Source organism: Mytilus californianus, unplaced genomic scaffold (genome assembly GCF_021869535.1).
Source record: "Mytilus californianus isolate M0D057914Y unplaced genomic scaffold, xbMytCali1.0.p SCAF_7, whole genome shotgun sequence".
NCBI lineage: Eukaryota > Metazoa > Mollusca > Bivalvia > Mytilida > Mytilidae > Mytilus > Mytilus californianus.
Window position 1 is genome coordinate 79,852,368 of NW_026262723.1, and position 12,134 is coordinate 79,864,501.

The 12,134-nt window shown below is 31.9% G+C and overlaps 1 protein-coding gene across 2 annotated transcripts in view; it reads left to right on the top strand.

Annotated features, from left to right (window-relative positions):
- Nucleotides 1-285: 285 nt before the first annotated feature.
- Nucleotides 286-12,134, top strand: part of LOC127708775 (choline O-acetyltransferase-like) — a 54,873-nt gene continuing 43,024 nt past the window's right edge. Inside the window, exons 1-2 of one of the 2 annotated variants that reach the window (XM_052213893.1) lie at nucleotides 286-412; nucleotides 3,823-3,991. In XM_052213893.1, the coding sequence (XP_052069853.1) occupies nucleotides 3,911-3,991 (81 nt within the window). In that variant the 5' untranslated portion in view covers nucleotides 286-412; nucleotides 3,823-3,910. Of the gene's footprint in view, nucleotides 527-3,822; nucleotides 3,992-12,134 lie in introns of both variants that reach the window. The other variant, XM_052213894.1, reaches the window with a different exon arrangement.

A 12,134-nucleotide genomic window follows, 5' to 3' on the forward strand; every position in this document is an offset into this window, starting at 1 on the left:
TAATTAGGTCACAAGGTGTACGATATAGTGCCTATGAACTCACTGAATGCACGAGTGACTCTTTTCTAAAAAGTCTTTTTTTAAAAGTGTCCGTGTAACACCCGTTATTGTACAGTTTTTCTATAACTCTGCTGGGGGCAAAGTCGTACAACTAAAATTTATTTTAAATAAGATCACCGAAGCCGAGCGAGACGATTATAGAAATCTTTATTCTTTGTGTTTTAAATTGAATTAAGAATCATAGTCATATCCTTTGTTTTTCTATTAAGTACCTGTTGTGTTTTTGTTTAAGAGATTAACCAATGTTTTCTGTTGTCAGGAATAATTTATTTATCTTATTTAGAAAAAAAACATCAATAAATGAATTAAGGCATTGTAGGAGTAAAAGTTATTGTGTAGAAACATTCGTCCTGTGAGTTGATTATAAAGTCTTACATTTTTCTTTGTCAGTTTTTATGGACTAGCCCCATTTTTTATTTACCTTGGAGTTATATACTTTTTTCTGTCACTAACATTTTCACTTTTGGTAAGCTTATTTTATTTCTTTTAAAAAGAATAAAACAATTTACTTGTGATAATAATTTTAATGTCATGCAAACTTGGAGAGAAAAGGTAGAATATCGAATCATTCGGTTCGGAGAACCAAGTATATAAAAACCAGCCCTCGCAGCGAATAGAAAAAGTTAAGAGCTAATTAATTTGACGGTGTAATACCTTAAAGTATTGTTAATCAGCTTGTTACAACACTTGAGAAACACCTACATAAAACCAAGATTCTTTGAACGAAGCAAAACAAATACGCCGTAATTATAGAATTTGAAGGATTCGTTCGATGAAAATAAAAAAATAAACGAAAAACTTTTGATGAAATCGACAACTTATGAGAGTTTCCAGGTGTAAGTATTGGTTTATCTACCTTGGATGTCATTTAAAGCGCATATCAATTATTGAGCATATGTTTGCTAATCGTGACAAAAGGAAAAGAAAACGATTATTGGAATAAAATTTCTCTAATTATGGTATTTGTTCTTAGAAGCGAAACTAACAAGTCACTTAATTGGGCATTTTATTTTCAACCATGATCTATCATAAAGGAATTTATTGCTAGGCATAGACTAAAATAAATTTAAGCGTCGAAGCCATCTGTCAATAAAGTAGACGTTTAGAATAAGATAAATGAAAATGGGTATGGCAAATGTTTGAATATGTTTGTTGAAGAATCCGAATATTTGAGACTGGAACAACTGTTTATATAAGGTTAAACGATTGTCATTTGTTAAAATTATTACGTGATTAATTAGTCTGCTGATGTTATATGTTTCTGCAATTGTCTGAAATTTGGTATACTAAGAATTCTGCAAATACTGTGATGTTTACTTCTTTCAGAAAATTGCTTAGTACAGTATTATACAGATTTTGATCCATTCTCTCAGTCCATCAACTTTTCTTGTTAAAGACAAATTGTAAACTTGCTTTCAGAACGTTAACCTTGAGAATGTTTTATAAACATCCATTAATCATTTTTAATGATGATATAAAGACCAATAATTTAAAACTATTGTTCCACAATCGTAATGACATAGCTTCATTACTGTAATTTGTGATATGTATATCAAGTAAATAAATCATATTGTATAAGTATACCTTTGCAAAAATGTAAAGGTGTAAATTAATAGTTTACCACTTGTGATATGTGATATATATATATCTATAGTATTATTACTTTATGTATGTGTTTTTTTTAATTAGAGGCAGACAGACAGGCAGCATTGATTTTTTATAGATAAAAAGTGAATCTATCATATATATATTTTTTTGATGGAACTAGCATATTCTTTAGTTTTGTTCCCATATTGTTGGATTCTGTCTTATTGACGTTTTCGCCAAATGATTTACTCGTACAGTAAAGCTCGATTTAAAAATGAAAATAAAGGACTGAGCAATATAAAAACGAGACGAGGTAAGATTGACAATGAGAAAATTATTCTTTCAAGAATAAAACAGCTTTAGTATTTTTTTTTATCATTTTTATCGTAACTTCCATAGAAAATATATAAGGAAAAGCAAAACATTTAACTTCATAAATTATAATTCTTTTAAAAGCATAATACCATCTTAACTTGGTTTGCCCTTAATATCATAATTTTGTGTACTTTGCAGTAATTTGCAGTAGAAAACTTATTTCAATTTATATCAAAGTACTGAAGTACTGTTTACTCGGATGAACCCAAGATCTGATGGCTGGCGAATAAACAAAAAAATGTTCTCTCTCCCTGTAGACTACTAGCAGTTACTTTTTGAAGTCAAATATCAAACATTTCAGTAGCATTTAAGACGTTTACATACTTGTATTTAACATGTAATCAATTGTCTAGGTTCTGTTGGCAATAAAGGGTCGAAAAGGATAATAGAACAAAGTAAAATGTGTTTTGCACTGTCTGAAGACTGGATAATACATTTAATGAATGCATTTCGATCAGACGTAATTGTGTTTAAACAGACCCCCTTCCCCAATACAAGACTGGAGATGTTAAAGTTACTATATTTCTATACTCATATGACTCTTGCTCTTTCTTGTGTAAATATTATGAGTTGGTTGCCCTTTTCCTTAAACTTTACAGTAGACCTTTTTTGTTCTTTGATTAGTTTAAAATATTTCTAATTCACTCACTTTTTCTTAATCATGCCAAGACCCCACCAATGCATAGCATATTTAATTCATGTAATTTCTACCATGTTTATAATAGCAACAATAGGTGAGAACTGACTTCACGTAATGGATTAACACTGATGTACTTGTATTATATATTTACACTTATACCTTGATATGATAGTTTACACTTTTCGGGCATCATAATAATGTGATATGGTCAGAATATAAACCCTGCTTTGTGCTGAACCGACACACTAAACCTGAATCTTAACGTGCTTTTTTCCACAAGGAAACATGGTTGACATGTCAGCCAACACGGACACATTTTTCTAACTCCTAGTCGACCAGTCTATGCTCTTACTCCTAAATGACACGTTCTTGGCGGAAAATCAGCGAAGACGTATTTCCAAGTCTTTGGTTCGACTAGGCCGGGGTTCAAACCCACAACTTCCCGCACTCGAGGGAGTACCCTACAAAAAAACCACGCGGCGCTAAAAAAAGAATGAATCAATTTTGTAAACAATGTGTTACCATTTGTTTTGTTATACCTATAATGACATTAAAATCAAGTAAAAAAAAAGTATATTTGAAAAGTTCGTTTTGCACCCCCTCAAAAATGTCTGGATTCGCCCCTGATCATAGTAAGCCTACATGTTTTTAAATTTAAATCCAGTTTCCAAGTAGTATCATCACGACTGGTTTCAATGATATTTATTTAGCACTGAGATTACTCTTAGTTTATCAACATAACTCTACTGAGACAATATATACTCTCATCTCATGATTGTAAATGATTAATATCTATTTATTAGCGTATGATATACACAATACACATCCCTTTCCTTATTTTGTTTTTGTCAAATGCTTGTAAGGATCAACAGTAAAAATTGATGAAACATTGGCTTATATCGTGTATGTATTTAAACAAATATATCTTTTTGGTCGATTATTCGTTTTCTTTCACTAAAAATATGAACGTGCAGGTATATCAATATAATATAATAATTCTAAAGTACAAAATCTATGGTAATTTTACAACTAAGTTTACTTACATGTTTTGAGGGTACACAATACAATAGCTGCTAATTACAATAAAAAAAATTTCGATATACGAACAATCTTTATTAATGGCGAATATATAGATTTTGTTTTATTCTATTTTACATTAGATTAAACGATGGTACAACAAAAAACAAACCTAAACTGATTGAAAGCATATATATGGTGTAAAGGTAGCTTATTTGTAACAACGGAATCATGTCTTCTTCACATGTAAGAGAGTACATTAAACGTGTGGCATCCATTGACCAGGAACAATATCCAGAATGGAATTTACAGGTATGTCTTGTCAGCCGATGCATGAATATCTAGTCATTGAAGATACTGTTTTTTTTTGCATTTATGCATTCACTTCAGTGGGTAATTTTTATTTCCATCCTCTGTCGTTTCATATTTCGACCAGTTAATTTTAAGATTGAATCGAGTCCAATGAACATCACGTACATTGTAAATCGAGTCCAATAAACACCACGTAAGACAAATTCCTGTCTGTACATATGATAAAGTTTATTTTATCAGATTTAGAATACTAGACTTATTCTTTAGTTAGTGGGGACTGTAGCAAAATAACTCAAAAAACAAATGTACTCCTTGATTATACTGCCCTTATACATCGAACTGCTTATTTCTTACAGTACACATAGAAGTATATTGAAATTGTAAAATTTTACCTTTCAGAATGTAAACTTCTGGTCTTCCTGAGAAATGATAAGTTCGAAATATATTGTCGATGAGCTAAAATGAGTACATGTGTCGAGTGTACATTTCTCGGTTGGTTCGATATGCACGTGTTTGCACTGACGTCTTGGATTTCAACGAACATGTTTTTTTTAATTATCAATTTGTTAAAGCAATTAATAGATAAATTGGTCAAAAACTTAAATTTGTATCACAAACATCGAGATTGATTCCACCTGTAGGAATTTAAAGTAGAAAGTGATATTGTCATTTGGTTTTAATGTTATTTATGAAACTAAGAAGTATTGGAAGTGTCTTTTACATCTTTATTGTTTGCTTAAAATACTTAATGATAAGGGTAATAATTATAGCATTGAAGTTTTATCACTGCATCTGGAACTTTTGGATAAACATTAATTTGCTAACACGATTTAAATATTTCTTTTTTATTTCTTCCCAGAATTTCGTGCAATTTTTCTGGTAATTGGTCAATATCATGTCTTTCTGCAATGCCATTGTACTTGACGTTAACAGATGAAATCTTTTATGAATCGACATAAGACTGTAGAACAGCATAATCTCATTTCAACAGTTTAAAAACTTTAAGCTTCCATTGCTTTCAGTAACTAGGAGTATTCTCTGATACGAATTGTTTTGGGTGTACTTTTTTGTTATCTAGTTTACCGTTACTGTGGAATGTTTATATTTTTATTGTGTATACATTCATGAAACTTTTGTAACTCCACGGATCGAGGTTGAAATGGAGAGGGCCAAAATTGGAATAATATTTAGTGTTACATTGCCACATATATATGCGACTATCGAGAACCTCGTCAGTGTTTGGATTTATATGTCATATCTTGATGTTTTTGTTATTTTTTTAAGGAATTTAATGACGTCAGATCTGTGATAATGTTCTTTTATAATTTTCACAACTTTTTAAACTTGGGACTATTTAGAGATTTACGTATTGTATAAACACATGTCTATAGTTTAGGAATGTATGTTGAGCCCTATATGTTACTTAATGTTTGTGTCCCTTAGTTGATGTCTTATTGACGAATATGCCTGTACTTCTTTCGGTTTATTTTGGTTTATTAATGTTGACGGTAATTTAAAAAATAACATTGCCTATAGATAGAAATTTGGGAAGTACTGAGATCGTACAATTAGGCATGGACCAGTAACGAAATCGAAGATATGTCCAGAAATTGAAGATGGAATAATATTCCGTATTTTTCTTGAATTCATTATCTGTCAACATGTCACAAATAGAGCTGGCTATCTCACTTGTTTTCTTTTTATTTCACTGGAGTGGTTCTTTATGTTTTATTTTCTAGATCTGATTTACCATTTTGTTGCTAAAGAAAAAATAAATGCACACTGTCATGCTTGTTAAAATCTGCATTTAAATAGACAGAATTAAATTCACATGTAATTGTTTAACATTTGTTTTGTGTCTTTATTAAAATGTCAATGTGAACAAACGATATTCAAGTTTTCTCAGTTATGTTTTTGTATCTTGCAGTAGAGTTCTTATATACAACATGCAGATATTATACACTATTACTGGAAGAATTCCTAGATGTATCAACATATGTCTAAGATGCCAATCTTCTTTCAAAGTAAGCTTCACTTGTGGATGCAAGTTGGTTTCTTTTTTATTCTCCCGCTTATAAAATTGGATGTTCATTTTATATGTGAAAACATTTGTACACAAATCAAAGGTGTGTGTGTTTTCAGGAATATGATTTCTCTTTAATCAGTTTCTTTCTTATTCTCCCGCTTATAAAGTTGGATGTCTCATTGTTTCAAAAGGTACATGGTTCATTTTATTTGGGAAAACATTTGTACACAAATCAAAGGAGAATTTTTTTTTTTTTCAAATAATTATTCACAGTTTGACGTCGTGAAAAATAACATTTTACGTTGGAAACGTCATTACCTCCCTTGTAACTGTATCGTATGCCCTTAAGACAGTAATTAAACTGTCGATTGAAATAGGTATTGTCACCGGAACTTGTATTTTTCATATTATTTATATATATAAAAAAGATACGAATAATACCAGAATTGTGATTCGGCATTCCCATGCCGACTTGTTCTTTTATTCATGAGGCTGCCTTTATACAGGAACTTCTTAGAAACAAAGAAAAGAAGTAAGCAGTATCCTATAACTTCACATTCCGCTATATAGATGTTGTTCTCTCACTAAATAATTCGAAATTTGTTGACTATGTTGAACGCATCTATCCCATCGAACTTGAGATTAAGGATACAACAGATACAGTTTAGTCAGCCTCATATCTTGACTTACATCTAAAAATTGACAATGAGATTCGGTTGAAAACAAAAACTTACGACGAAAGAGATGATTTCAGCTTTCCAATTGTAAACATTCCATTTCTATGTAGCAAAATTCCAGCAGCGCCTGCATACGGAGTATTTATCTCCCAGTTGATACAATGTTCCAGGGCTTGTATTTCCTATCATGATTTTCTTGATAGAGGTTTTGCTGCTCACAAGGAAGCCATTAAACCAAGAGTTCCAAGTAGTGAAATTAAAATCGTCCCTTCGTAAATTTTACGGACGCCATCACGACTTGGATGACCGTTATGGAATATCCGTTTTCACAGATGACAACGGATATGGTCAAAACGTCGTAACTAAAATCCCGTCCCCTTTTTCCCTAATGTGACCTACCGAATTAGCTTTATCACCGGGTTTGTACTTACATGAGCAACACGACGGTCGCCACATGTGGAGCAGGATCTGCTTATCCTTCCGAAGCATCTGAGATCACCCCCAGTTTTTAGTAGGGTTCGTGTTGCTCAGTCTTTGGTTTTCTATGTTGTGTTTTTTGTACTGTTGTTGGTCTGTTTGTCTTTTTCTTTTTTAGCCATGGCGTAGTCAGTTTATTTTCGACTTATAAAAGAGAGGCGAAGGATACCAAAGGGAAATTCAAACTCATAAGTTTTTCAGATTTGAAGGTTACTGAACTTAGTCAATATGTGTAAACACATGGTTTGTTTGCCTTAATTTTCTCAAAAGTATCGTATTTAGAAAAAGTTTATTTCACAGAGTGTTTGTTCACATATCCAATATTTGCAATTTTTTTTGGTTAATATTTCGAATAAATTGTCCCTATCACAAGTCATTAAATCCAGTAATTTTTCAATGCAAACCAGAATCTTCAATATATGTGTTTTCAAATGTATCACGTGACAACATAAGTGTCATCAGTCGCAATTTTTTACTGAGAAGTGCTGGTAATTCATTTCGAACTTTGTAGGGGTAGACACATTCTCTGTCTTCTTCATAAATGAACGTGGTATTGAACGAAAACTAAAGACATTGTGGGAGACAAATATTCACAAAAGGATTCAAATATTTACAAGACGAAATAAGGTTTTCTATGACGTTGAAAAAAAAACTACCGCCAAAAGCAAGCGATTGACTGTAGATCTTCACCCAAAGGCATAAACGAGTATACTTCTGCCTTTTTCAAACTTATCTCTGACCATTAAAGACGTTAAAGGTTCAATATTCTATGTAAAACATACTATTCTTCATGCAAGTAACAAGATTATTTTTATAAAGTTGGAATCAAAAATCAAAATTTTCCCTGTTTGTACCTTGGAAAAAGATAGTCTAGCTGTACGTGCAAGTTATCAGACACGTCATACCAATACGTTATCCCCGTTAGCATGTCCGTTTCGGTATGATAAATAAAGTGTTTGGTTGTTTGGATAATAATTGTTATAAATTGTTTTACTTGTAGCACTGTAAGTCCAGTTTAGATTTAATTTACTTGCAAATCAGCACCACTTTCTGACATTAAAGTTATAATATGAAAATTCGTAAACAATTTAAATTTTTTTCTTTCTCTAGATTAAATTGGTTCATTCATTTATTCTTTTTAATTTTTAATCTATGTTAGTTTTCGATATCATAAACTAGTCAAAACATTTACTAAATTTTATCATCGGTATAAGGACATCATTCGTAAATATAACTCAACATGCAGACATCTTATACGTTCGGGTATTTCACGTCCAATCTTTTATGGTAATATTCTTTACAAAGCACAAAAATGTCAGTATTCACCTCAAAAGCTAACAAAACCTTTAAACAGACTTATTAAGAAGGGATATAGTTACGATACTGTTGTCAGGTCATTAAAGATTGCATATTTTGGCTTTAATATTGATTCACTTATAGGGTCTTTGCATCGGAATTACACATATTTATTCTAAAACCAGTGGTTGGCATGACACGGGTTATGTACTTCTCATATATTTTATGATGGTATATAACTAAACCCCTAACAGGAGGGATTGTGCCTGATATTCATATGATGAAGACATAATCTTTCAATCCGTTTAATTGAGGTCTGGAGCTGGCATGTCAGTAACTGCTAGTAGTCTGTTGTTATTTATGTATTATTGTCATTTTGTTTATTTTCTTTTGTTTCCTATTCTGACATCGGACTCGGACTTCTCTTAAACTGAGTTTTACTGTGCGTACTGTTGTACGTTTGTTTTTTCTACATTGGCTAGAGGTATAGGGGGAGGGTTGAGATCTCAAAAAACATGTTTAACCCCGCCGCATTTTTGCGCCTGTCCCAAGTCAGGAGCCTCTGGCCTTTGTTAGTCTTGTATCATTTTTAATTTTAGTTTCTTGTGTATAATTTGGAGTTTAGTATGACGTATTATCACTGAACTAGTATACATATTTATTTAGGGGCCAGCTGAAGGACGCCTCCGGGTGCGGGAGTTTCTCGCTGCATTGAAGACCCATTGGTGGCCTTCGGCTGTTGTCTGCTCTATGGTCGGGTTGTTGTCTCTTTGACACATTCCCCATTTCCATTCTCAATTTTAATAAAAAATACTTGTGGTTATATTTATTTACTTATTTGCTTAGTTTATTTTAAGCAGCTGGTCAATGAACCACTGAATAACCGTGACTAAATAATTCGAAGCTTTAACTTAAATCTTATTATTAAAACACGTAATTTTAAAAACACGCTATAAACTGCTATAAAACGCCACGATGACAGTAGTGAGATAAAATTGTTCTTTAAAAAGAAACAACTTTACCGAACTGAAAGCAGGAAAAAGCTAAGAAGCCAAAAAATTGCGACAACAAAAATAATTCTCAAGGGCACATAATATGTCAAAAGAGTTATTTTGTAGAAAACACACTGCAAAAGGTAACCAAAATAAAATGTTAAAAAACGAAAGAAAAAAGATGTAGAATTAGTTATTAACAATACTTTAACGAATAAATTGTACACCACAAAGTATTGAATTAAAATACTGTCGTATACAAATGCAATTTACTTAATAAAAGGTGTATTAGCTCAATTTATCTATTTTGGTGATCTTTGTTTACTTGGCTAACGCCAAAAAAAAAAAGCCGATAAGAACGCATGCACCTGTAAAAGTAATAGTATGATGCCCATTTAAATATAATACTTGTTTTCTATCTTGATATGAATTGCGCTCTTCACACAAATAAAGAAATGATCTTTGTACATTAAGTAACTTTCATTAAAATTTGCAGGTTGCTCTGTTGTTATTTATTTTCATAAGTTATTCATTAAATAAATTGTTGTAAAAACAAAGTTTTTGTTTATATATTTATAGATAAATCCTATAACGATCATTTTGACAATGGTATTTTCTTATTTGTTTGTAAGTCAACGGAAGTACATGAAATTGTGCTCCAAGCACTTATACTTACACATTATATACTATTATGGATTTATTTCCCTTCAGTACGGTAGGTCTTTCTTTTGAAAAAACAGCATGGACAAAACCAAGTTTCAATGAAATGTGATTAAGGCATGAAACATTAACTACCCTGTACAATTTTTCATCCTTGATGTTCTTCAAAGGTTTTAGACAGAAACAATCTTTTCCCTCCATTTATTAGACCTAATTATCAGAAAACGTCGTTTTCGCAGTTCAACTTTCGAAACAAATAACGGGAAGTTCAGTCTGTTAAAGTATCGCTACAATTAAAGACAGACGGATGATAACAAAGGGATAATTCAAACTCATAAGTCGATGATAAACTGACAACGTTATGGCAAAAAAAAAACCGAAAAACGACCAGAAGACCAAAAGAAGATAAAACAAAGCATATAAAACTAAAAATAAAAACACGAACCCCAACAAAAACTGGGGTTGATCTAAGCGGCTTTGGAAGGATATGCAGATCCTGTTTCACATTTGGCACCCTTCGTGTTGCTCAAGTATGTACAAACTCGGTTATAAGTCTAATTCTGTGATGCCACATTTGAAGATTCGGGATTGTGGTTACAACAATTGGAACATATCCGTCGTCATCTGTGAAACATATATTCCATAACGGTCAATCAACTTATGATGGTGTCTGTGAAATTTTCGAAGGGCTGACGTCAACTTCACCACTTGGAACTCTTGGTTTAATATCTTCCTTGTATGCAGCAACCTTCTGTCAAGGAAATTATGATAGGAAATGATAGGCGTTACAAAAATATTATTACACATATGAAAAGCGTTGTCAGCAGATTTAATTATTTGGGGGGAATTCTTGTATGGGTACCTGTGATTTGTCGTCTGTCAAAGAGTAAATGAGCAGTCTCGGATCCTTTTTATGACATGATTTTTAATCTCGACTGAGTCTCTGTAATTTTTGTTTGGTATTGGTGTTTGAGTACCGGTGATTTATTGTCTGTTAAAGAGTTTAGAGACGTCTCAGATCCGGCCTTTTTTGACACGTTTTTATTGTTAATTTTCATATAACACATAAAGAGGATAGGCGGAATTATCAAAATAATGAAATGCTAACAAATACACGTATAAACAACAACGAAGAACACATGGTCCAGATAGTCATACTGCCACAACATGTGATAAGGTCAAACCAGTTTAAAGTACGCAATTCCCCCTCCCCTTGTCTATCTAGATCATAAGTCTATGTACGTATATCAAACATCACATATCATTCATATTAAAATATGAACTTTGATTACATAAAGCATCTGACATTAAAAATCATACCCGAAATCCTCATTTCATATATGGAAAACGTACGGTACAGATGAATTTTGTATTTGAACGACACTTGTTTCTGGAATAGTATTATTTCAGATACGCTCGAGAATAAAAGTTTGAAAATGACGGAAATCTATATTCGGCTGATAAATGGCTGTTAAACAAATAATAACGAATATTTCAAATTTTCGCAGGACAACAATACCGATACTGTTTTTAAGAACGATTTACATAATGTAATTATCCTATGATTTACGTAATAACTTGCTTATTATAAAATAATTACTTTTGTTTCCTATTTTCAATCTGGAAGAGCAATATTTTGAATTAATTGAAATGACGAATAACTATCTGCCATTGCTTTTCATGCGCAATAGCCGCAAGTGACATATAGGGTTCATATAGACCCCTGACACCTGCGTCAATTAATTCATACCAAGTTAATGAAGCTAAAAATTGAAAGGTTCCAAAAGATTATACAACTGAAAGCTTTTTCGAATCAATAATGTGATTCCCATGGGTCATCGCATTGAATTACAGATTTAATATAAAATACTAGTCTATCTAAATAAACAATTTAAGCGTATCATTGGCGGGAAAATAAACAGTTTTTTTCATCACAGAAGTCTATTAGAAATGTCATGCATATTTGACAAGGTCAAAAATTGACGAAGAGAAAGTCTAGATACTTCCCTTATTGC